At 36.9% G+C, this 27,907-nt stretch overlaps 1 protein-coding gene across 8 annotated transcripts in view; it reads left to right on the top strand.

The window, feature by feature from the left end:
- Positions 1 to 27,907, top strand: part of LOC139966596 (poly(rC)-binding protein 3-like) — a 188,434-nt gene that overhangs the window by 60,052 nt on the left and 100,475 nt on the right. For 2 of the 8 annotated variants that reach the window (XM_071969790.1, XM_071969792.1), the window contains 3 exons: positions 748 to 890; positions 23,554 to 23,767; positions 24,687 to 24,710. In XM_071969790.1, coding sequence (XP_071825891.1) covers positions 23,675 to 23,767; positions 24,687 to 24,710 — 117 coding nt within the window. In that variant the 5' untranslated portion in view covers positions 748 to 890; positions 23,554 to 23,674. The other 6 variants (XM_071969793.1, XM_071969794.1, XM_071969795.1 and 3 more) reach the window with 6 other exon arrangements.

The raw sequence follows: 27,907 nt of genomic DNA on the forward strand, positions 1-27,907 counted from the left end.
CCGCTACCCACACTCCACGATTTCACCATGGTGCTGTGTTTATCGCCTTTGAAGGCTTTGCATTGTCAATAGAATCAATGCCTGTGATAACTGTTTGTGTGAGGATACCGTTCCTTTGTTTAACAGGTAAGTTCAAAGTTGTGTGAGAGTGGTGGAAGAATTTGTACACACTCAGCATGTGAATTCATACACAGTGTGTGACCTATCCTGGCCTCTTGTGCAATGAGTTTGTTTTTTATTGCTATATACATGCAGAGCTAAAACAAAGCGGTTAGAAAGTACCAAAATTGGTTTTGTTTGTTTTCTTTGACGGTGAAGTTAAATCAAAGGTTCGCTTAGAGGTAAAAGCACCACGGATGTTTCCATGGGACTGCATGCATGTACAGCAAATCTCAGTTTAAAGATCGAAAGGTGACTGACTATGATGTTATTTAACTTGACTTGGAGGTAGGATAAAGGTTTGTGAACAAGGCATAGTCTACAGTATGCCAATAGTAGGATTATTATTGTTGACATTGGTAGTATTTACTGTAAAGTATAGTATTTATCCTACAATGGAGGTTGAATGTAACAGAACCATTCTAAGGGTTGAAACTTTCTGGTATACTTGTAGCAGTCAAACCTACTTGATTAGATGAGTGAAAAGATTTGGGTTCACTCATTTGATCTTGTCTTCCAATGTCATTTTTCTTCTTATTTAAATATTACCATTTCATATTTCATATTCATTTCTGCTTTTGTTTTCAGCCAGAAACATATATCAGAAGAATCATCAGACAAAGTTGAACTATACCTGCAATTGATAATATTTGAATAAAAGGTGACCTGAAGTCCTAAGATTTTCGTCAGCTCTCCGAGATATCTCTCCTGGGAGAATAACGGAACCAGAGGTAAGGCAATAAACGTTTCTGAAGATAGTGCAAGAGTCATTTCTTGTTCTATGTGGTTTACACATACAGTAAATGCTGAACATTGATGTTTATCATTCTTCTCTATGGATACGGATATCCACATGGAGTTAGTAGAACTTGCTGGCTAACTAAATTAAGGTGGCTATTCTTTGAAATATTTTTACAGCTCATTTCCATTTTTCCACCTGCACTATAGAAAAGGGGTGGGGGCAACTGTTACAAGGCAGAGTGAGTTGGCAGGGGAGGAAGGGGAGATGAGTAGGTAAGGTGAATAGAACAGCAATATGTACACAGTTAGGAGAGATATGTAGGTTTGGTGAATAGAACACCAGCTTTAAAAGGAGGGGGGGGGGGGTTGGGATGATACCAATTTATCAGTTTACCTGTTTGGGGGTATTTAGGTAAAATGCTACCTGAATTGGATGTAAACAACTAGTTGTCCATCTGATGACCTCCGAAGCTTATTTTGGTTGTCGAAAACAGAAATTTGGTCATCTGGGACAAACAAAATGACCATTAAACATTTGCCCTGGCTTCCAACTACATTTATAACTAACTTGCATTGACTATAAAATATTGCCCAATACCTTGAGATTCTGTTGGGGAGGAGGGAAAGGGGGGTACTTTGGATAAATTGACAAAATATCAATGTGTAGACTATCTATAAGCCTAATGCAAGTGCTTACAATTTTTCTTTCTGTAGTGAAGATGTCATGAGGAATCAGAATAAGATCTTAGCCACCAATTTTAAGCTAGCTCAAAAAAAAGTGCAAAGTTATTACAGGAGGGCTGTACCGTTGCGTTTGTGCCCTCAAACATTGGGGGATAATTTAAATTAGGAAGATAGAGATCGTCTGCTATTCTTCTGTTAATTTGTTATACGGTTACACTTGCATGTCTCATCGGAGGTACATAGCTTAGACACAATGAACCTACCGTAGTAACACAACCAAATTTCTCTGTCTTTGTTCAATATTCCTCACAGTATACACTAGCTTTGTGATGTACTGTAAAATGAATGATATGTGGGAATGTTAATACCCCACTGTATGCATTTGTTTTCCTGTATACTGCCATCTATTTGTCAAATTGTAAATTTTGTTTTGGTGGTGGTATGACATGAGGGTGGGTGTTCTCTTTATAGTCTGTGTACCTTTTTCATTAGTGTGCAAACTGTGTAAAGATATGTGTGCCCACGCAAGCTGCTTTGGGAAGGGTAGTTTTAGATCCAAAACAACATGTATGACTTAAAGCTATAATAAACAATATTAAGGGATAATATGGACAGATTATCTTGTACATGTAGACATAACAACAACAGTTCACCAGTAGAAGGAATAGAAAGGAGAGGAACACTTGGGCATCATCCAGGGGGCAGGGTGTGTGGTGGGGGATGATGGGGGAGATTTCTCCCCAGACCTTGCACCAATCATTTCTGGAACGACTTTTCTCTTATACTACTCCCTCAGTGACACTGTTTTTCTCCCATAGACGGGTTAAACTTACAAACACTTTAGCCACAAAGGTTCCTAAAACAAGGGGTCCCTTCCCCTCCCTCTCGCTCTTCCCCCTCCCTCGCCCAGAGCCGAGGCCTCTTCTCAAATTATTAATGTAACTAATTCTATTTTTTAAAGTTTTTTCTTAAAATTCCATTTGTAAGGCAATCTAAGAAGCAAGTTTCAATTTTTGAATTTTTGTAACAATTGGTTTTGTTGAATAAGTTGTTATTAATATCCATCTCAAAATATACAAGACTTGTGAACAAGGATATATGTGAACCAATAGTAGTAGAGGGAACATCGTTAGGATTGGGAGGGGCGAAGGAAGAGAGGGGAGAGGATCAGGAATGTACTGTCATCATAAAAGAAGGAAGGAAGAAAGGAAATTTAATTACAACAGCTGTTATGTAATTGTTGATACTATAATTTACTACATATTAATTAAATGACTCATCATGCAACTAGTTTCATAAGGACACAAGTAATGTTATTCAGACCCAAAATTGAACTCTAAACACCTTTACCGCCCCCACACCCATCTCACCATCAGACTCAGATGTTTAAAGGTTCATTTCTCAAAAATGAAAAGTGTTTGTCTTTTTGGTACAACCAGAACTGCTTAGTGTTATATATAACAGTCTAATACATACTAAAATGAATTTGGTGCCTTAAGTAATCTGTTAAGTCCTTTGCTCAGGTTGTCCAAAACTATATAAAAAGAATATATATAAAAAACAAAAACACTATTCTCTACTAGTGTAGGTACAAATACTCTACTGAAACTTGACGATCTTGTATCGTTAACTGTCCGTAGTTTTTTACTTCTACTTCATTTGGCTTCAAAATTTCGTCATTTCACAATAATTCCTCTACTCGGTAACCTACATTCTGGAGTTCCTTCAGATCTTTGTTTTTCTGAATCTACCGAAATTTGATTCCTAAAAGCTTTTTCTCCCCTCCTCTTTACTTGGGGACTCTTTAACGCTTTGAGGTTGAAAACAACGAGTTATTTTATTCCTTTTTTTGTTTTCAATTTCCTTTTACTTCTGCGTGCATTCTGAGTGTTTCAAAAATGGTACTTTTTTATACATTTTTTTTTATAGGAATATTGATTCTTTAATGGACTTGTTCTTCAAAAATCCTTGTCAATGAAGCGTAGGCAGATGAATGGAATAATAACAAGTGGGTCAGAGTCCTTGTTTTTTACTGTTGCTGATGAAAGCAGGTTAAAGGAAAATGAAAAGCTTGGATGAAAATTTGTTAATTGAAGGATGTTTGAAAGTTAAAATGTATCTGATTTGCAATGTTTTGAAGGTTAGGTCATCATGACCTATTACAACAAGAAAATTATCCTCACAGATTCACTCTACCATGAATGCTTGCCAGATAGATTGAGACATTTTCAATTATTTTTACATTATTGCACCCAAATGTTTGGTGTACTTTATGTCACAACTGTTCATGGCAAATATGGAAGCTCAGAGAGTCTGTTTGCTTGCTTTTGCTCTATAGTATTGAAATTGTTTATCCTTAGAAAAGGTTTCAGTAGCAAAGATTTTGACAAAATTTGAGGACCAGAGCAGGCCACTCACTCTCTAGCCAAATTTTAAGAGCACTGCATGATTTTCGGGAATTCCTTGCAGAAGATGTAACGTCACCACTGAATTTCAAGGAGAGAATTACACACAGAACTGTTAACATTAGTGTGACTAGTATGTAGATAGGTAATGTTAGACATGAATTGTCATATAATTTTTTTTGTAATCATTGCATTGTCAGTCATTGTCATACTTGGAAAAAGGTGTTACACAGTAGTGTGCTTAAGGTTTTTTGTATTATAAGGTAAGACTTAACTACCATACAAACCAAACTTGAAGGCACAGAATCAAAATCCTGTTGACATTTGAATGTCGCAGAAACTTTCATCCATGGCTGAAGATTTCCACAGGAGACCAAATTTTCCTAGGCATTTTCGTAAAAAAAAAAAAAAAAAAATTCCTGTCAGAAAAGTTAGTAGTTTATCAAATTTTGCCCCAGTACAGGTGTTACTTTGAACTCTATCCAGACACATTATCATGATTTCATTTGTTGATGATGACTATCTGTATGCTTCTAAAAAAAAATAGACATTGTTCCAGACATTCCTGTTAATTATTTTGTTAAATTTGCAGACAGTATAGTTTTGCATGAGATGTAATGATACCATGCTAGTCCTTATCCTATAACATCTGTTCATGTGCTTTATCAAAGCTGGGGTGGTAAAAGGTCTGAATGTAAGGATCAGCAACTGATATTAGATGCGACACAAACCAGCAGGGGATGGAGATGTTTTTGGGCCAGAAACCCATGGATGGGTGAAACAGGTTGTCTAGGATAAAGATTGTTATTGACTGCTCTAGGAGAGAGGGCTAGTCAAGGGTTAACTCAAGACTCCAACAGTCAATAGAGATGAATTGTTGATGAAATGGAACCGATTCGTTTATTACTTGTAGAACACAGAGATGAGAAAGGCTAGGAATGTCTACTGTATATGTGAACTAGTACTCCCAGGAGATGTGGTAGAATTAAATTAAGCATCAGTTCAGCTTCTTCTCTTTGTCTTCCCCCTCTCTCCCTCCCCTCCTCCTCTCCCTCACCCTCTCCCTCCCAATTACTCCCTCTCCCTCCCCCTTTTAATTTATTTAAAAATAACATTGATCAGATGAAGACATACTGTACAATGTTGTTTTTACTAAGATATTTTTCATGCTCAGTGCGAAGGTGACATGGCATATATGTGTCGTACCATGAGGTTTTTTCTCTTGATTAATTTTATTTTTTCTGGGCACAATGATTACTTAGTGTAAAAGTTGTAGGTCTTTCGGTTATGTTTGCTTGTCTCGTTTGTTTGATATAATTGCTGAATATACTGTACATAGCGGACAAACATCTAATTTTTTCCCCTCTCGCAGTGAAGGGGCGGTAGGTGGGAGTGAGGGGGTGGTGGGAGGTAGGAGAAATTAACCCCAGACCATAAAACAGTTACTTAAAACAATATACCTGGATATCTGTCAGCGTAATATGACAAGTGGAGATATGCATTCATATTCAGTTTATCTTCTAAACTTATGCCAAAATTTCAGTACTTTCTGGACATTTTGAGAAATGCTCATTTTCAACAAATAATTTGGTAGAACTACGTAGCAGTGTTTCCTCAGTTCGCCAGTATTTTAGGGATGTTAAATTTATTAGGGAACGTTTCATAGACTAGATTGGTCATCTCTCCGTCAAAGGATGCCAAATACTGTATGCTCTGTTTAGAATTCTATGGTCGTAATTCACATTGTTGCTTCATTCGGTCGTTAATTTATGATACCATATCTTTTGAAATTCATGGAATGCTCAGAGTGGGAGGAGGCGTTGATAACTGAATTATTGATAACGTCTACTTGTGTGTGCTTGAAATCCAAAGTCAACTATGATGACCATCTGTGTCAGTTTTAACATTGCAATTGTATATACCTTGTTGATTATATGCAATGAACAAGCAGGATTTTGATGAATGATTGAGAGAATTCATGAAAATTCTCAATTTCATGACTTGAGGGAAGTATGAAGACTTAAGAAATGGGAGCTATGTGACATAACTGTTGTCTGGTCTGACCTAGCAGACCTTCTGTACTGCCACATGCCTATTGATGGATTCAACTCTCAGAAGCTCTGTCCCTCCCCCCCCCCCCCCCTTACTGGTCCTGATGATGGAAACATAAATTCACAAACATATTATACAAAGTGCTCCTTTGCTTGTCGTAGGGTGTCATTTCATTGGTTAAGTTTACACATTGTACACATTCCCAACTATGGTTAATAATATTCAATAACAAAATTTGATAGAACATTAAGAAACACAGAAAACAATCAATGATGTAACATTTAGGGTATATGTACAAGTACATTCCTAAAGCTGGAAGATATCAGAGCATTACGTAGGACAAAATAAATATTGACTGGATTATATTATTTTTTTTATTCAGCACACTTTCAGTAGCTATATTTTTGGATATGTACAATATGTATTATGGCCTTTTGTCGTCGTATGGGCAAATGCTATTTATAACTCAGTTTACTAACTGCATTGATATCAATTGATGCGTTAACTGAGTGATAGGTATATATGTAAAGGCAGTCAATTTGGCGAAACCCCCAGGCTTCATTTAATTCTAGGTGTAAAAGAGTCGAACAGTAGTTCGATGCCCTGGATATTGTTTGGGTATGTTCCATAATGCAAACTACATTTCAGTTTCCACTATTGGCATCTACATATATATTCCATCCGACCATAATAGACTCAGCTGTGCACAATGTCGAGTCATTTCTGAATTGTATAATAGCACAGACTACTGTTGAGTGCAACCATTGATTTTCATTGATTGTGCACTATTAACGATGTTCATCTTTGAATAGTCAAACCTCTCACTTTGCTCTCAGTTCCTTTATATGTAGTACGTCAACTCTCATTAATATCATATTCATAACTGCCAAAGAAAGAGGCAATGAGAAAAATAATCAATAATAAAAAGTTTTGTTTGTCGTCTGTCGTCGTTAGGAAGAGTGAAGGAACTGCATAAACGTTGGAGGATTTTCTTGAATTATGTTATGTATAGAAAATAAATTAATTGACTTGAAGAAAGTCTGATGTATATATGTTTGTCAGTTCTGATTAATTTTCATTATGTTCTATGAGGTTAATTTATTCCATTAAAAGTAAAAGACAATATACAGTACAGTACTAGTGCTAGCATGACATTAACAGCTTTAATGTGTTGTTCCAAGGATGATAATCAGGTGGTATTAAGAACTTTTTCAGATGTTACTTTGAGCCCTGAAGCAGTGGCATTGAATGGAACATCTCAATCTCTGTGTTTTCCTCTCCTTATTTTTTGGGGGGGGGTAGTGGGGGGGGCATGTGCATTTCACTGTTGCTAGAAGACATGAAATAGTCACATTTGCAAAGATGCTTTATACTGTTGTTTATACTGCCTACCAGTGGAGTCTGTTGCATTTTATCATGTGTGTGCATAGTTCAGACATGTTTATCTCTATGCACTTGCCAACTGGAAGATATGATGGTGTGGATGGTATGCTGATGTAGTAAATCATAACAAGTTCAACATTCCAGCTATGATAAAATCACTTGTTGCCTTCCAAATGATCAGGCTTCAATATGCTACCAGATTATGTCTGGATAAGATTAGGGTTTCATTATAACCCACATTTTGATCAATTGTACCACCCCCCTCCACCCCCCCCCTAACTACATGCACCTGCAACAATGACAATTTAGTTAATTGCATCTCCATATCCATTGCACATACTGTAAGCATTCTCACTATAATCCCAACCAGTCAAACAGTTAAATTGATAGGATCCTTATTTTATTTTTGTTGTTGTTGAAGTACAGATAGAAACTTCATGGTATGGTAAACTCATCATCCTGCAAGGCCGGTCCCTGTTTCTGCTCTAAGCGTTACTAATATAATACAGTAGAATCTGGAACAAGGGAGCGCTACAGTCTGATTGGTGGTACTCTGGATGTTCCCTTTATGTCGTTAGTGCCATGTAATGCCCTACAAGATGAGGTCAAATCCTGGAAGACTCCAAACGGAGCTCTCCCCCTCACGACAGGCTCATTCAGTGGAGAAATAAAACTATTTTACAGATAGTATTTTGGCCAAAGGCACAAATGTTGTTATGAGAAATGAAGAACAGGCCATTATGGTGAATTCCATAGCTACACCCCCTGTAGTTGATAGCACTGCTTGACGCTCTGAGCAAGAAACACCAAGGTTTGCGAATTATTTGCTACTAAATAGATCCAAAATGGATGCGCAGGTAAACTTGTTGCGGTGTACATACAGTAGTCAGGAATCGACAAAATAAGCTCAGCTCATCATAGCACCTAGAATTAGACATTGGCAGCCAAAAGTATCAGTACCGATGTCATTTTGGGAAGCGATACAGCCTGGTCAAGCCACAGTTTTACCAGTACCTTTACGAGCCTGTACAAATATATCAATTTAGCCATTGCAAGGTTATAAACCACATAGTACATACAGTAAGTTCCAGTTCACCATGACAAGTAGGTGCAAATGTAACTGAGGACTGAATGAGTGGATCTCTCAAAATGAATGATGATATACAGTAGTTTTATTAAAAGAAACCTAAATTTACTTGATAAAAGTATTCAAGGGTTACAAAATACAGTAGTTAATTTTATGGTTTAGCTGAACTTACTTGCAATTTAACAATGATTTACAGTAGGACCTACCGTACAATTAATGTTTTGCAGTTTCAATATACCTTCAAACTGTATTGTCAAGGCAGTGATAAAGCATACATAGCAAATTTGGCTTTTCTGGGTAAATAGATTTTTTACATTTACAACATCAGACATTACTTATGGTAATATTTTAATCTTGCCATTGTAATGCATGTAATATTAACAAAACCTTAAAAAAGTTTGTTTTTGCAAGATTTTTTCCAACTGTATTTATAAGAGTACAGAGTGCAATGATTCAATAATGAGAAACAGCATGGATACTTTATCTGTGAGCTAGGAAAAGGGAAAGTGTTAACAATTGATCTTTCTATAGGTTTGGCTCTACTTGGTTGTCATCAGACACTGGCAGACAAGTGTTGAAATATAATAAATAAAATGGATATGGAAGCAGTATCTTGGTGAACTTGAAGCAAGTTCAAATTATAAAAACTGATTTGTTTTTGTTGTTGTTACATCTCAATGGGAGTTAAGTTGGCTCTTAAAGTGTGCATGGCATGTGTTGGATATTGCAAGAAATGTCTCATTTTTGCAACATTTGGCAACACGCACAAGATAAGACAATGGAAGTAATGCAATACAGTGTAACACAACACAATGCAATACAATGCATTAAAAAACAATACAAGACAAAGGGTTGTAGATACAAGTTTCCTATTAGTTAGATTTAATGGAAATTTAAACCGTTTATGTTTAGCGTGGTGCGAATACTAAATGAATCGCTTTGGTCAAAGTGATGCAAAGTTCCTGTCCAATACAAAACAAAGGTGTACAAAGAAATACCTTTATTTATAATCAGGTTAGCCAGGAATTTTCCTTGGCTTCCCCTCTGACGTGCTTGCTCTCTCGGTCAGAGACGACCCGAACCGAGGCGTGCAGCTCTTAATCGCTAAACAATGGCCACGTCAATGTCATTCGCACGGGTAGTGTGTATAGTAAAATTCCACCATTCAGGCATTCACCATGCTGTGAAAAAATGTGCACCAAACTATTTTAATCCCATCTCGCATAACTGGGACACCGGCGATACAGTTTCACAACTCTCATACAGTAGGACGGAAACTATGATGGCTTGGCTCAAGTTCAAGAGATTCCTAAAAGTGAATGATCGGGTTTCAAGTTTACTGGCCTGGTCAAAAACATGGCCCTCCCCTGTCACTAGATTCAGGCTGGCAAAAGAACAAATACGTGGATACCTTAGTACTTTACAATGATAACAATTTCCTCTTGGACATTTCGGCATGCATTCCCAACCGACCAGTTGTGGAAGTGGAATTGAAATCCATGTACATAAACTTTTGTCCCAGAGACATATTAGGTTTGTGTTGTTTGTGTTTTTTGTTGTTGTTGTTGTGGGGAGGGGGAGGAGAGGGGGTTAGAAGAAGGTAATGGGCACAGGAATGGTAAGAATAGAAGGAAGGAGGAGAAAATTATTCTGAACCGAAACATTCACTGTTCTTTTCCAGAATTTTCAATGATGATTTGATGCAAAGTTACCCTTGCTCACTTCACTCACTTTTGATTGAATTTATTCGTTTTTACTTTTCTTTTTCATTTCGTTTTGACAGCGGAAAGCTCCTCTTCGTTAAGAGTCACTACCTTGATTTCTCTAGCTGTGTCTCCTCTTAAATGTCACATCTATTGTTATTTCATGCAACGTGTGCATAACTCCTTGATGTGATAAATTACTCTTGTTATTGAATAACTCTGTACAAGCACTAATGAAATGAAAACAAAGAGTAACCTGTATAGAAAACTTTTTTTTTTCTCACCTTGTGATAACTTTAATGCTTGAACCGTCTGAGGAAGATAGCATATATATGTATGGCAACTAAACACAGTCTTCGTGAAAATACAAATTTTGCTATCAGCCTGAAAATTCTTGAAACGGTGTACATGCAAGTTTAGTTTGATCATTGCATTTCTAATTGGAAATCAAAATGAGATTTCCCCAAATTTTAGTAAACTAGCATTTATAAGACAAGCTGTGTAAGAAAGAAAAGCTGCAACAGCTGCTTCATCCCAAGGGCGTAGGAACCGGGGGGGCTGGGGGGGCGCCAGCCCCCCAGTGAAAAATGTGGAGGGGCGGAAGTATCATTCCGCCCCCCCGCTTCGCAAGTCAGAAAACCCCTTTTTCATTTCCAAATGAGAAAAAAATTTCATTTGGAGCACCAAATTGCATCTAAGGCCAGGTGAAAATGCAAAATTATATACAAAATGGAGTGGGTGGGTTGAAGTGTGCTATATTGCACCAAATTGCATCTGAGGCCACCTGGAAATGCAAAAGATTCCAAAGGGGAGGGGGACACCCCCTCCCCTTATACCCCTCCCCCAGGCCGGCCATCAGTCTTCAGCCCCCCCACTCAAAAGTACCTTCCTACGCCACTGCTTCATCCCCTGCAGCAAGGCTGAATCGATATCAAACAAAAGAGATGCGAAGATTAAATGCACAGGATGCTATAAGCCCCCTCCCCTCTCCTCCCCTCTCCTCTCCTCCCCTCCATCCCCCTCCCCTCCTCTCCCCTCCTCTCCACTCCCCTTCCCTCCATCCCCCCTTTAGGATCCTATTTTTGACACATAACCTATACTCATTGCACATTTTGACTCACTCAGATACCAAATTATTATCATAAACTTCTTCCAGATAATACAAAATATCTGCAATTGAATCAAATCTTAACTTGATGATATTACACTACTTCACAATCCTTCAAGGCACACATGCTTGACTGGTTAGTTTGGTGGAACTAATGCGGGAGCAATTATAGACAAATTGCCGGGATCCTCTGCCGAAGCTACAGTACATAAAACACATTTGTGACTGTACCACATGTGTTTGATGGAATACGTGGAATAGATTTGTATTTATAATTCATTCGACTGTTCCCTTTTTCGTAATTGACATTTTTTTCGCTAGTACTAAATTGCATTGCCTTAAGTTATTTTGCCTCCATGAAGATTCTTGTTCCAGTTCATAGATCATATCACCTTGGTAATGTGTTAAAGCGGCGGGTATCATTATTTATAAGTCTATCAAGTTACAAAAACAGCGATTGTCATGGAAAAATGACTTTTCGGTTATGTGTTTTAGTTGCATGGTTGCTGTTTTATAATGTGGATGCGTCTGGTTTGGTCCTTCTAGATCGTTGGCGTCATTGGTAATGTGTGATGAGGCAAGGAATCTACAGGTACGCGTGTTGTGTGACAACAAGATTGTAACTGCACGATATATTTAAGATGCATTGAGACCCAGGTTGGGCCCGTTTTTGATTGGAAAATTATGAACAAAATGAAACAGAAAGAAGAGAAAAACTGTGGCTAGAATGAAAATCGAACCAGCGGCATCAGGCCTGCCCACTGCTCTGCCAACTGGGCTGTCCATCCCTTAGTTTCGTGGGGATCATATTGCTGGGGTTGGTAGTCTTGATTCTAGCCACAGATACCTTGTAGATTATGAGACCAGGGACAATCCCAGAATCATTTTGATACATAGCCCAGCTTTTTTAATGTGTATAAACATCAAAGTGAACAATGGAAAATTGACAGGGAACCATAAACAAACTGGAAAGTTTTGGCTAGAACAGCTGTATTTGTCAACCTTGTATTCTCAGGGTTACAAGGAGCTGTATCAATCTACCAACTGAGCCATCCAGCTCATAGTTGTTGATGATTCCTATGTCACCATTTCTCTTTGCTGGGGATATCAGTGAGAAATCATAGTATGTGGTATAACCTTATAGCCAGAGATCACACAACAGTTGCATAAGACCCAGAAAATGGCAGGGATGGCATTTCAAGAGTAATTGGAGTTTTATGTATCTGTACACGTAATGTTATAAAACTGGAAAGAACAATACAAAGGGCAAAGTTTCTCTGCTCCCCCTCCTCCCCCTCCCCCGTCTTGATCCTGCTTACAGATTTAAAGAGGATGCTGACGACCCTTGTAACTATCCTTGATGAATGCTCAGAAATGTACTAAAATTAGAAACCTTTGACCAAAACTTGTAGCTTATTTAAGTTGTCCTTTCCCAATAGTCATACCCAGCAAAGTTTACTTTACAGCAGTTACAAAGCATCACATTAGAGTTTTTTTTTTTCTAAGTGGAGGAATTTTTTATATCCCGTCAAGTTTTGATTCAAGTATACCTCTTTACAGCGATCTAAGTAAGTAAGTAAGTCAACTTTATTGAATCCCAGAAGGAAATTACATATCTGCGGTGATCAATACAATGAATGATACAAAATACAAAGAACATTGATACAATGAATGATACAAAATACAAAAAAACATTGATAATATACAAGAGTTATATGATTGGTAGTGTGTTTTGTCAGGACGAGCGGACCTCTGACTGACTGGGCAGTTTATGGTTAAGTGCATGGAGTTTAAATAAGAAAGATAAAGAAGACAGTTTCAAGAAATGCAAACACACCGAACAGTTGCTGCCTGCTGCTGCGTAGGCAAGCTTATTGCATAGGCCTATCTTAAACACTTGCGCAACATATTTGAACTCCTCCACCAACAATGGTATTTAATAAACCATAAACTGCCCAGTCAGTCAGAGGTCAGCTCGTCCTGACAAAACACACCACCAATCAAACCTCAGGGATAGTAGAGAGAAGGAAAAATAATTCTCCCCCCAAAAACCCTTTAGAAAAGAAAAGCATAACAAGCACAGAGGTGAACTTGAATATATACATATATCCACCTCCTCATCATCATGATGGTCCTCACACAGAGCGCCTGTACTGGAATCTGAGAAGGGCTTCCATTTGACAGTTACCTCCTACATAAATCAAATTAGGTCTTGCTTGGGAACACTTAATTGCCAGGCATGTCTTTCCACTGCTTGTTGGAGGCCAAATGCAGATTTCTAGCAGTACAGCTGCTAGCAGACCCTAGCCAGTTAGCTATCTCCGTGCGTTGTTGTCTGAGTGGGACGCTAGCTACTCACAATTGACAAGAACTGAGTCAGTAGTATTCAATGCATGCTGCTGTTGTTGTGAGGTTCTTCTAACCTGCCAGCATAACTGTAGTGAGTGAGTAGTACATGTTGGTAAGGGAGGCTTTGCCATTTGTGTTTCGCTCAGTCGTGCAAGGAATGTCCGAGCTCTGTGCAGGTTGTTCATTATTAACTTTCAAAGTTAGGACAAGGTAAGGGATTTTTGTTGAACCTGTTGTTGTATTAAAAGCTTCTTCAATTTGACAGTTCTGATGGTGTGATTCATTTTCGGTGGAAAAGAGAAAATTATGACAATAATTGCAAGGAAGTAAGAAGAATGATTGAATCTGTCCTGGAAAGTTCATAAGATTCTGTGAGATATATTTTTAACTCGGTTGGACTTGAGAGATTTTGAGCTGACGTTGTGAACACCTAGTATTCAGGTAAAGCATTGTTTGTATTTTTTTATGTATATACATTCACATATACATATAGGACATATATATATGTATACACATACGACATATATTATATATATCTATATATATACATATATATATATATATATATATATATATATATATTTATATATATATATATGTTTATATATTAATATCTATATACACACACATACATTTTTATCTTCTTTTGATCTATTTACATGCCAGCTTTTGTTATAAGTGCTGTAAATTTCTAATTAAATCTATAATAATTTAAAATAAACTTCCAAATCATTTTCTTCTTGAATTCTTATGCTTTGAAAACCAGTGTTATTGAGAACTTGAAAACCAGCTGATTATTTCCCGAAATTCTCGGATATAGGCAATGTCAAAATGAGACGGTTCAGTTATCATTTTCCATCTGAACATCGTAGATTTGTAGAGTCAACAACATTCTAAAGTGTGTTTGTAATCATCTGTGTGTTTACATATATGTTCGATTGCCAATAAATTAGATAAGTGGTTTCACTTCAACCAATGTTAGGTTTGTTGATTTCCAAGCCGCAAATTATACAAAATGACAAATGTTTGCAGTTAGAATCAATGAAACTGCTTGTTTAAATTTGCTTTCTTATATCATAAATTCACAAAATATTAAATAAGCAATGGGATGAAGCCAAAATTTATTATGACATTTATGTCGTAGAAAAATAGGAGAACAACAGTGATCAACAAAGCAACGGTACATTTATCATCAAGAAAAAGGGAAAAGATGTCTCCCTCTGTCCCATTCCCACCATCCCCCCACTACCTCCCCTCCCCAAAAAGGGGGGGTATGCTAGAGGTATGAAAGCACAGAAATTGAACTTGTCATTAGTACTGTCAGAGAGAAAAGAATTTTTAAGAAAACCTTCACATTAAAACATGTATTGAAGCAGCTTGTTTGTGTTTATGTCAATATTACGGCACAACCTCACCAGGCCTACCAACCACGAAACAGATTACAATGGATCACAAAGCACTTATTTAGACATCCTCTGAGATTGTTTAGCAATTGAATGTTATAAATTAATGAGTATATTTCATTATTATTAACAATTATTTTTGATTCAACAAAAACATTGTCACCCAGACACTACAATTATTTCTCGCATTAATCGTTTACAAACAAAAAACAACGACAAAAAGGAGATAAACAAATGTTGAGAATGTCTGATACACTTTGTTTTCTTGCTTTTGTCACAAAACCAACAGCACGAAAACATGGTGTATCAGTCATTCTCAACATTTGTTAATCTTCTTTTCAAATGAAACTTCTGTCGTCCATGGCAACATGGTTTTTGGAACTTATTAGTTAGCAAACAGAATCCACAAAATGTCCTCCCGAAGTTACAACCAAAAGGTTACTTAATTGTAGACCTTTCAACCAGCAGCATTGCATCCCTCTTTCACCATACAGTTAGAACATATGTAATGTCTGAGTGCCTTCTGATAATGCTCATATGAGTTTAAATTGTGATTAATCCTGTGGGTTTGTATGAAGGTGGTTTTAGTCATTTGGAAGGAGGTCGGTTAGGTCAAGGTTTGTGGTTTTTCAAGTTACATTGCATAGCAGTTTCTAGTTGTCTTTGTTTGATAGTCAGTGAGCTAAAGAAAGTTAAAGCCCTCTCCTCCTTGTTGAGTATGTTGTATACTACAGTACCATGGATGTTAAACTATATATACAGTAGACAGCATATTACATACTACCATGAACACATCTAGCATGTCTGTCATAGCAATATTCCATGAGACTTTGTGATGTAAGAATCTTCAGTAGGGAGGCTTCATTAAGCCACAGGTCTTTTCCTGGAAATATACTCCTTCAGAGGGCTGAATATTCTAAATTAAAATCAGCTTTTTTGGGGCAAATTTGGACAATAATTTTATAAAAAACCTATCATATTACTTCAAATAAGATTAAGAAGACATTCATTCTGGAGTTTTTGCCACCAAAGAAAAGTTATTGAGCATATATATATTTATACTTTTTGAATCCTGATTGAATCCTCCCCACACGGCCAGTCATTCATGCAGACACTGTTACCCCTTCGATATAAATCACAGGTTAATAAATGCAATGAGTAAAAATATTCAAATGAGTTTATTTATCAATCCTTGACTTATACTTCTTTATTTGAAATGAAGCATTTTTTTATTTTTTGGATCAAATACCATAAACAGAAAAATCTGAAGATCTTTTATTTCTGTAGATGTTTGAATTTAGTCAGGAATTACTGAGAAATACTCAATTAAATGGAGATTGCAATTATTGACCATGTACCAAAACCTATAAGTTTTAGCAAGTGAAGGGTAAAGGAGGGTGTAATTAGTGAATTTCATCCCATCATTCCTCAACATGTCTTTTCACATGACACTTTCTCACATTAGTATCAGCACACTAATTCTACAGTCTTTACTGTAGATACAGCATACGACATGAAACGATACGATTAAAACAGTTGAAACTGTGTACATGATATGAGAATGTTTTACACTACCTGTGATACATTACCATACTACACGATACGATGCGATGGAAAGAGACCAAATACAGTCAACTGTCAAATTATGTGTCAGACTGCCAAGTTTTCTTGGGTTGTCCAATCAAAATCATGCTATATGGAGCGCACTGAGGTAAATGCCCATTGGCATACAACATGTATCAAATTCTGCTAAGCACTCTAGTGCATGCCTGCCAACCTATGCACGCTGTACTAACGATTTGTTCCCAGTCTTTGGAGGACTATCTGATATTGCTAAGTTCAAATTCACCATGAGTTGTGGGATTAGTAAAGTAGGTCATACACCTACATCCCACACAAAACATGCACAAAGCAGTTCAATTTCATCATTCAAGTTGTAGCTGCAAACTTGCTCAATTTTCTATTTTTTTCCTCATTAATATGTATTACAAAGTTTTCAAGGATGATGGAATATTTTGTCGTATTCTCCCTCTGCACAGGACTATTTTTTCCTCGATTGTATATTGGAAGTTAAAAGTTTAGTATATATTGATCTAATTTTGATCAATTTTTTGGGAAAATCATTGAAAACAAACCCCACAAAAACATTGGATTTGGTACAGTATGTCAAGAATATGCACAGACTGAGTCAAACTATGTGTTGTCTATATAAAAAAAACATGAGATGCATTTTATGATCTGTCAGAAACATTTTTGACCTTAACACTGATAGGTTGATTTACAGGCATATTTGACATGGGAAAAATACATGCCCATAGGCTTCTAGTACATCCAGACGAAATAGTAACATAAGAAGGGAACCTGTGATAAAAGACAGTTCTTCCTATGGGGTAGTAGCATAAACTCCATAGGTCATCAGCATGGAAATGATTGCTGTGTCATGATGATACATGATTCAATAAAGAAATGATATGGAACAACGCATTGAAACTCTGCATGCCTTGATACACTGTACAGTATTGGTACTCACTGTATCTATGATAAACAACCCTTTCCAGCTAGCTGCTATGTTAGTAATGTAATGTAAGATTGCTTTTATCATTTTCCCAGTAGGTGGTGTGCTTCGATCACCGAGTTTATGAAATTCAGACTCTGTGCCAGTTCCTGGGAACTGTTGCGACTAATGAGTCATATCAATTAGCACTATTGACAGATCATGTTAAAATCGTTTTTCAAGGATTAGGATTGGTGGAGTCTTGGAGAGTGGGGGGAAGGGGGAAGGGGGGTGGGAGTGAATGGCCTGTTTAAATTCCTGTACCACTTAGTTACTTCACCCAGGTCATCACATTTCACCAACCTTAAAGGTTCATACCCCTAACATTATCAGTTTTAAACAGAAATTTGGCACTTGTCCCCCTACCCCCCCACCTACCCCCACCCCCAATTCCTGTCATCTATGTGATCCTGTGCAAGTCACTGATAGGTAGCAAGTGTTGTTAGTAAGGCATGATGAAGGAGGGATCCTTTCATTGGCGTATAATTTCCATTGACTTCATTTGTGTTTCTTTCATACTGGGACTTGGAATGATTCCCAGCTTTATTTTCTTTATTTGAGATACACCTGTACCTTGGCGTATACTTCCAATCTGTTCTTGTAGCTAGTTATGAATTAACAGTTCTAAGCAGTGTTTTGAAACTTATCCAGGAAAAGAACAATTAAAAGACACACGAGCAGGTAGTAGTGTAATTCCTGTGTTGTTGACTTCCGATCTTATAATTCCACACCGCATCTCATTCATATCCTTTGCCGTAGTTACAAGCTCCCGAGTTTAGGAATGTGAGACTGATTGTTTCTCAGAGGGGATCTTTGCAAAATGTCAGTCAGCGAAATTTGCAGGGGCAAGGAATTATCGCTTAGTTAATCAGGTAGTACATGGTCTCCGAAATGATGTTCTCTTTTCTTGGATGGCATGTTCTGTTATTTAGTAGTGGACAGTGTCTACCATTGTTTTCAAGTGAGCTGCAGTAGATATAGTTGCTGTGGCAACAATATATATTTAACTGTGTAGTCCATAGCCAGCCAATTCTGATTGTACAAATGATAGCATGCGTAACGAAGCGATAAGGACACAATTAATTTATGAAGTGGAACTCATGATTAAGCCAGCAGATTTTTTTACTGGATATTTATGAGGGAGGGAAGCATTGTAATAGATTGACAAAAGTGTAGTGTTGCATGTTCCAACAGATACACAGTACTTATGTACAGTAAGCAACTTACTTTGAACTTCTTGCGACATATCACTGTTTGCGGTGAATTTAGTTGGGTTCCGATTCTAGATCACAGTTGGTGTATTGTTTGTTGAATAATTAGTACTGCTTAGATGTTGGAAATTTTACTTGACAAAATGTGCAAGAAAACAACTCTATCAAAATGATCAGAGAGGACTAAACATGCTAAGATTGTATGTCAAGTTTGTTTTAGTTTTGAGCTGTGTCTTTATCCAAGATGTATTTACTAAAGGCTACCATTTTGATTGAGGAAGTAAACACAATATAGCAACATCTCACATACATGTCAGGAATAGTGCATGTGTTTGAAGCTCACATATCAATTTAATTTGTACTAATATGTCTATCAAAGTTTTAGGATTTAGTCCCTGTGTACAAAAACTGACAAAATCTTCCGTAATTTTCAGTAAATTTTACCATTTTACATAATCTGTCTTTGAAAACAAAATTTAACTACTTTGTAGCTTTGTAAAATTATATGCTGAAATTCTAGCAGAGATAGAAGTTCATTCTTTTCTGTGAATGAAAGACAAAGAATAAAATGACTCATTAGTTTTGACATAAATTATGACGTACATGTCTTAATTGTTGCAGCAGGAAGCTACTGTACAAACTTATTACAACTATGTACCAGCTCAAATTATTTATGATATTTTTTTGGATCTATATTATAGTCAGAGATATATATGTTACAGTCATGTATCAAAAAGAACACATGAACCATATAACCTACTTTCAAATTTGTTCTCAATTGTCATATACATCCCCGATCCCGAGTTTGAGTCACTCCAAGATTAATGTATGTGTCATTACAGAGTTGTTGACAATTGACAATTTGTAATCATGGACGTTAAATATGAATGTAAGAGACTGACTTCGGTCAGCTTGCGGCTTTGATAAGCCAATGAGGCTTCTTCGCGAGTTCCTGCTTGCAGGAGGATCTAAAATACATACATACATATACTGTATGGTAACATGGATGTTGTTCTTCTCAAGGAATGTTTTATTTTAGTTTCCATCCAGACCACCATTCTTCAATTGAAAACAGTCCACTAGATCAAATTGATTCAGAATAGAACTAAACCTCACAGCCCACTATTCAAAATGAATCAGACCATATAGGTAAACATAGTGTGGTGATCAATCAGTACAGATTAGCTAACTAGTAATCAAATCTAGCTAATTTTTGGTAAAAGTTCAAATGCCAGCTTTGTAACAACATGGAGCTATAACAACATGCTATTTACTAAGTAGCTTGTTGTTACAAACCTGGCATTTGAACTTTTACCAACAATTTGCTTTATTTTATCTAACTTTTATACAACAGTTCATAGTCACCACTTTGTTTTGAAAATCCTGTAAAGTAATAGTGTGACCTCGTAGGTTGATCCATCAGGTAAGTCAAGTACAAAGGTGTCCTTTCACATAACAGGTTTAGTGACACCCTGAATGGCATTGAAGCTGATCCAACCACCTTTTATCAAGAATCCATTCAAGCCTTTTATCTTCGGAACAAAATCAAAAGCGGGTTTTGTTTTGGTCCTTTGTGTCGTTTCTAATGAAAGATCTGTTTTGGTAGTTGTTCCCTCAGTAAACTTTGTAGATACAACCGCTATTATCTGTACCCTGGAACCTTAAAGCAGCTATTTGAGTTGAAATAATTGGTCAGTATTCAAAGCTTGTCCATTCGAAAACCCTACGGTATATAACAAAGTAAGTCATTAGTTTGGCTAGTCAAGTTTCATTGCGAGTAGTGAATAAAAAAATCGAAAAATTGTGAAATTAAAAAAAAAAAATTCTTGTACGTGTTTGACACAATCGTGAAAAGCAGTGTAAAGCCGATGGAATGTAGAGGATCGGAGCAAATTCATTATTTATACTCAAACAATTTGATTTATTTGATTAAAGAATCCACAAGGATGTCTCAGTTAGGTTATCTGTGACTGTAATCTCATTTTAAGAACAATGTATGCATTTGTAAAAATTTCCGACCAAAGTAAAAAGCTGCTTTAAGTTACCGAGAGTGAAAATGTTACAAGTTCAAAGTGCTGTGAACCTAACTTCCTCTGCACAGTGACATGAGCTAATTAAGTAATTAAAAGAATTCACCATGTGCATCAAATTTGTCATTTACCAGTACACTGTTTCTGTTATACTAGTACTGTAAACAAACATGCGTGCATATATATATTGAAAACTTCATCGTTACATTTCTGTGTAGACTAAAATAGTCATTTGTATTGCAAAATTCTGTTATACATTCCTCCTTGACAAAGAACTTGAAAACCAGTCAATATTTGCATCATGGTTAACATGATTTTTCTCTGCTTTGCTGGGGAGAGGGGAGGGAGGGGGAGGGAGGGGGAGAGCTAAAGGACCAGTTGACGGTGGCACATTGAAAGAATCTAGCGGTTTTTGCTATCGTTGCTATTTGGTTAGTATTATAAAAAGGGGATATCAATTCCACGCTGTTTTGTTTCTTGAAAGAAGTAATATAATGTGATGAATGACATCTGTTGCTGACTTTTCAGTTTCAAATTCGGCTCATTCTTAAGGGTGTTTATAGGGATCTGATGGTATCACTTCATGTACGCACATTATATGTACTGTAATGCGTGCACAGCACACTGTGTAAGATACAGTACCTTAATGCATACATGTGCAGAATATTTGATGTTGTTGACAATATTAGACAAATGTGTGGTCATTTGTAGGTTACTCTTTGCTTCAGTCAATCTTTACCGCGTTTCCCTCACTGTACCTCTCCCCTCTCCTTGCCATCCCATCTATAACCTATTCTTAGTACGGATACGTACTGAGAATTTTAACAACCCTGATGACTTTAATCGTGTCCAGAATGTTGTAAGGATCTATATATGTTCAAATGGCCGAGCTTCCTGTTTACAAACTAGAATTTTGTTTTTTCCATTTTGTGGAATTGAATTTCTAGCGCTGCAGTCATACTGTATATATCTATCAGGTGTAACTTGTCAACATCCTCGCTGATTAAAGGATCAATTGATGCCGAGGAGGATGGAATTTGGTTCTGTAAATGAATTTGCAGGAAAAAGTATCACGTTTCCCTGGCGGGAAGTTAGGAGTAACGTTACCCTTTAGATCCCAGCCTGTTGTTTTATTTAAAGCCTAGAAGAATGGTGTGGCATAGAATTGTGACACTGGCAGGTGTCTTAAATTGAGTTAGCAGCCACGGTGACCCGCTTGTCTTGGGGGCCTCAACCAAACCTAATGTAGGTGTTTGACATGGGGTGCATCAAATATGTCCTTCAGCTGTGTACATGTTAAACTATATCTACAGTATCATAGCTTGTCACGTCTGCTCACCAATAGCAAGATCAAAATTAAAACCTGTCTACCTAATAAACGTAATCCTGTATAATTTACCCATATTCCTTGTAATTCTGTATAATTTACCCACATTCCATGTAATTCTGTATAATTTACCCACAATCCACGTAATTCTGTATAATTTACCCACATTCCATGTAATTCTGTATAATTTTACCCACATTCCATGTAATTCTGTATAATTTACCCACATTCCATGTAATTCTGTGTAATTTACCCACATTCCATGTAATTCTGTATAATTTACCCACATTCCATGTAATTCTGTATAATTTACCCACATTCCATGTAATTCTGTATAATTTACCCACATTCCATGTAATTCTGTATAATTTTACCCACATTCCATGTTATTCTGTATAATTTTACCCACATTCCATGTTATTCTGTATAATTTACCCACATTCCACGTAGTTCTGTATAATTTACCCACATTCCATGTAATTCTGTATAATTTACCCACATTCCATGTAATTCTGTACAATGTCGGTAGGAGATTTCTCTGCCAAGGTTTTCTCCTCTTTCTGTACAACGTTATACAGGACAATGTTGTCCTCACCATATTAAGCACGTCTCTGTGTTGATGTATGTATGAAAAGCTAACGAACGTCTCAAGGATGTAAAAATCTAGCTCTGTTATATCATGTATATGTCTACAAGTTTTCCATTCTTTAACTTCGTAGCAGTTTTTGCACTATGTGGCAAGAAAAACCTTACATTGCAAAATGCAAAATGCAAATTCAAATGTACATGTGCTTGAAGATTCCGAACAATTTTTCCTTCAGCGAGAGAAAAGATTATAGCAGAGCTTTAAAAAAGCTGTGTTTTACATTTGGTTTTAAGTTTGGCATCATATTGACCAATCTATGTAATCTTAACGCTCTATTTAGATGTAATATACATCCTTTAATCTGATTCTTGATATGGTACAACAACCATTTGGATGCATCCTAATTTTACTTTGTGCATCTTTGATTAGCAACTTAATCCAGTACAGACTCATTTTCTCCCTCACAAAGGTTGATGTTTTCCTCTGTTTTCATGTATAAACCGAACGTTTGCAAATTTTTGGAACTTTCTTGATAAGGGTTTTAGATAGACTTTAGAAATGATGTTTCTATTTCCCTATCTGTTGTGTGTTTCTGTATGGGACAAATGGGGGGGGGGAAAGGGGTGGGATTGAATTGAATCATTTCGGGTATGTTATCGTTCGTGGGACTACAGTACAATACCAACAGATTGTAGAAACTTCAAGGCAGACTGCACCTTGAAATCATTCGTAATTGTGATCGTTTCCCCCTTCTCTTTTGCTATTCCGCAGGCAGTTTTAAATCGAAGGGATCCCGTGTAGAGCGAAGCTGGCTACGCAACAGATCAGTGGCCATTTGACAGCGGGACACCCTTGCTTCACCGCCAACATTCCGCACCAACACCTAACCACGATGATGTCGTCCGTTGACGACAATCATGTCCAGCTGGCTGCTGGGGATGGGCCAAATGTTACGTTAACGATGCGGCTCCTCATGCAGGGAAAGGTATGTGCAACATCCCAATTGGGGTTGTTACATTGTAATGTTTACTTTCCTCTCTGATTCCAAGATGTTTGAAACGTTGCTTCCTGTGACGAAGATGCCACGGGCACAGCATGATCAGTGTGAACGGTTAATATTGATTGAGGATGATATAAAGTTGGCATAAAAGAAAACCTATCATGCTCATTAGTATTTAACAATAGCTCATGCGGTTCTGTAATTTGGGAAAGAATTACACCAAATGATAAAATTATTGCTTTAATGGACAGTTGGATTTGAAGATGTAACGACTTGAAGCAAATGTTTGTTTTGTAGCTGATACTTGTGATAAACAATGTATACAAGATGCAGCTTATATGGGTTTGTTAAGCGAAAACACCTCATATTGTAACGCTAAATTGAAGGAAGGAAAAAGGTCAGAATCTCCAGTTGTTGAAATTGCCCACTTTCTCTCACATTTAGTAAGTTTTCTCTTTAACATCATAATAAGTTTGTAATTCCACAGTATAATTGAAACAGTATCATGCAGCATCTGTGCAAACACTACTGCATGTAAATTTAGTAATGTTGGGTCGTATCATGTTCAATGCGGCTTAATTCCTCAATGGCGAAAATACGCCCCTCTAACTTTTATCCCATAAAGATGGAAATGATAAATTCTGATGCTAAACAATTAAGTCACAAGATAGTGTACCCGACTGGTGGTTTTGCCTCCCAGTATGGCAGGCAATCTCGTGATTAATACAGTCTTTGAATGTGAGCTCTTCAAATTCAGTATCATCCGTAATAAATGGTTTCAGCTATGAAATCCAACCCATCCCATCGCAGTATTTTCCTTTGGAAATGTCAAGATTGCAGTGTGTCGTATTTCATAAGATTTATGCCTTGTTTTTTCTTTTCTGTTCTTCTTTGATATTTGCAGGAGGTTGGAAGCATAATAGGAAGGGTAAGTTACAGCTCATTACACATCCATTACAATTTCACTACGGTTACCAATGAGTAATGTCGTTACCAGAAAAGAGAGAGAGTTATCTGCCAAAACTTTGAGATGGCAATCATTTGCACGTGCATGGATCTTGGTGTCTGTTAACAGCTTACTGAATGCATATATATATATATATTTATATTTATATACATAAACCCACCATAAAGGCATTTGCACACTGGTAGAAAATGTTGTCTTAAAAGGATTGTCTGGTGGCCCAAAAAAGTTACCTTAAAAAATAGTAAATAATTTTCCAAACATGTTGTCAAAGTATGAGAACGCTAATGTTGCGTTTGACAGAGAAACGATTTTTTAATCGTTATAGATAGACATTTCAAATATGTTTTGAACAGTACAATACGTGACGTCAGCTCTGCCATAGCAGATTGCGTCATAACCCACCCTCCGCACAGTACCTATACGGTAATCACAACAAAAACAGCGTTTGTATACAGATAAATTTCTTCCTTAATTTCCGGTGAAATTTCTTAAAAATTAGATATGTTTTCGAAAACTCCTTAAGCCGCCATGTACTTGATCGGTGGTTCCGTGGTCTTTGTGAAACACAAGGTAAATTTTAACAGCAGACTCTGAGTTGTTCAGGCTATACATCGCGCTGTCCAGCTCCAACGCGAAAAATGTTCGCATGTAGGCTATACTCAAACGTTGACAATCGGACAGTTCTGCGAAGCCTAAGCTTCCCAGTGCTACATTCTGCTCTGACAACGATTCGGTAAATTTCTTCAATAATTTCCGGTGAAATTTCTTATAAATTAGATATGATTTAAAAAACTCCTTAAGCCGCCATATATGTAGTAGATCGGTGGTTTCGTGGTCTTTGTGTAACACAAGATAAGTTTTAACAGCAGGCTCTTGGTTGTTTATACATCGCGGTATCCAGCTCCAGCGCGAAGGATGTTCGCGTGTATAGGCTACTGTAACGTTTACAATCGGACAGTTCTGCGATGACATCGATTCCGCCAAGTTTCATCTTTCGGTTTAACGAGTACTTTACAAGTTTCCTTTTACTGTTAATTTGATCCGTGAATTTTATTTCAGCGATTTCGAAGAACAGTTAATGAAATGTGGTTTGAGTGTGAGTGCACTATGTGTACCGCTATACAAGTACACCAACTGAGCATCGTAGTATATACGTTCGCGAGTATGTACGTTATATATATGAGGCAATCCAATGTGTTTACACGTGAGTTTATTTGCTGCGGAATTGGGAGTGCTAACTTCAAGTCGCCTGTTTTGCCTATCTGCAAGCACTACGTCAATCACCATATTGAAGCGTTCGAACAAACGGTACTTTTGGTGAGAAACTGGTGAATTTGAAAACCAGATTTCTACAAGACAAAAACGTCGAATGGGGACAATTTTTACATGGTTAGAAAGAGAAAAATAATAACTACAAGGACAATGTATCAAAATCTTCCACCAGACAATTCCTTTAAAGTATTTACCAAGAAATTTGGATATTTTTTGCAAAGGTTTAAAGTTCATTAGCCCCCTCCCCCCCCCCCCCCCCCCCAATGTATTTAAGCCCCAAATGATAGTATTGCCAAAAGTTGCTTGATGTTTGCAAAATATTTTCCCAGATGGTTCTGCATGTCTCCAAATAACGTCGAAACATAGAGGAATGTTTCACTGAGGGAAAGGTAATATGAAGGCGGTAGTAAAAATACTTGCTGCAGTTGGATCATGATTGAAAATTATTTGACTTTTGTAGTGTTATTTGGGGTCAATACTGATGAGCTACTTGTCTGCGCTCTGACCCAGCCAATACCTAATAATTAGACATAGTTGGATAACTCACAATCATAACAAAGCTCTCTTTGTTCAGGTTCATCATCCTGGGTGCAATTAGTTCACTGGATTATTCTCACAGAGTATACTTTTCGAAGACCTTGTGTTTCTTTTGTTGAATTCACTCCTCACTTCCCTGTCTTTTCACAACAATTGCACTATGGCTCGCCCATGTCTAGAGTACTTGGTTTTTGGCACTACAGTTGAATATTGCATCCACAGATCATAGGGAATTGCTTTCACAAAATGACCGAGAGAGATCTAATATGGCCCTTTCATGTCTGCAAAGTTGGAGAACTAGAATGTTATGTGAAATTAATGATCTGATGTCACAAATTATAGGAAGTCTTTGTTTGTCTAGCCCCAGGTCCTTGTATGTCTAGCTCCTCTGGTGTGCCATGAATAACCAAAGCTGAGAAATCAAACCCATCATCTTAACCATATATAGAGGTACAGTTGCTTGTGATTATCAACATCTCCCATCCCCCTCCCTCTGCCCAAAACAACTTAGATTCTTGTAAATATTGAATCACATTATGTCTGGTTAAATTGCATATGACTAGTTAGAATGCAGACCCAAGGCCTACAATCAACTCAAAATATACATTAGCTTCAAGGAAACATAATAAAGTGACAATATTTATTATGTATGCACAAGTAGTTAAAAATTTAAAAGGCCATTTGTATCATTAGATACAGGTAATTTGAAATGAAATATCAACTAAAAGAAAAAAAACAAATGCATTGAATTGATTTAATACCAAGGAATACCTTAATAGAAAGAGAATAAACTGACTTTCGCAAAAACAATAAAATACTTAACGTTGAAAGGCCCCGAATGTTTGAAGGCTAGATGTATGTTGACGACAATAGGAAGTAATTTAGCATAAGTTATTAGGTTAAGTTTTGCTTTAGCCTTACTCAAGATTTTGGAAGCAAGGTCTTAAACATACTATGCATGTGTAATATGTAACTGTTTGTTGGCTAAGGCAGCAAGAAAAAACAAATGTGTTTGAGATGTGTATCTACCATCTTTTTACCGACACCAAAAAGTTGAAGACCATCATAATGTTGCAAAAATAATCCCCAAGTTAGGTCTTGGATGTGAAAGTACAATTGAAGTTAGTTACTGCTCAATTGCACGTTCTCAATGGTTATTTTCAATTTTAATTAAGACCTATTTTCAGTTTTACTTATGACACTTGCTGCCAAAAAAATCATACATACCTAGGCTGTGTCCAGCGTTAGGGCATGTAATTTAGTTAATTTTTGCAATTCCTTTGCAAAAATCTGCCTAATTTTATTACCTTTTTCGTGCATTTCTTATGACCCGGGTAATTTGATATATT

This window comes from Apostichopus japonicus, chromosome 4, assembly GCF_037975245.1.
Source record: "Apostichopus japonicus isolate 1M-3 chromosome 4, ASM3797524v1, whole genome shotgun sequence".
In the NCBI taxonomy this organism is placed as follows: Eukaryota; Metazoa; Echinodermata; class Holothuroidea; order Aspidochirotida; family Stichopodidae; genus Apostichopus; species Apostichopus japonicus.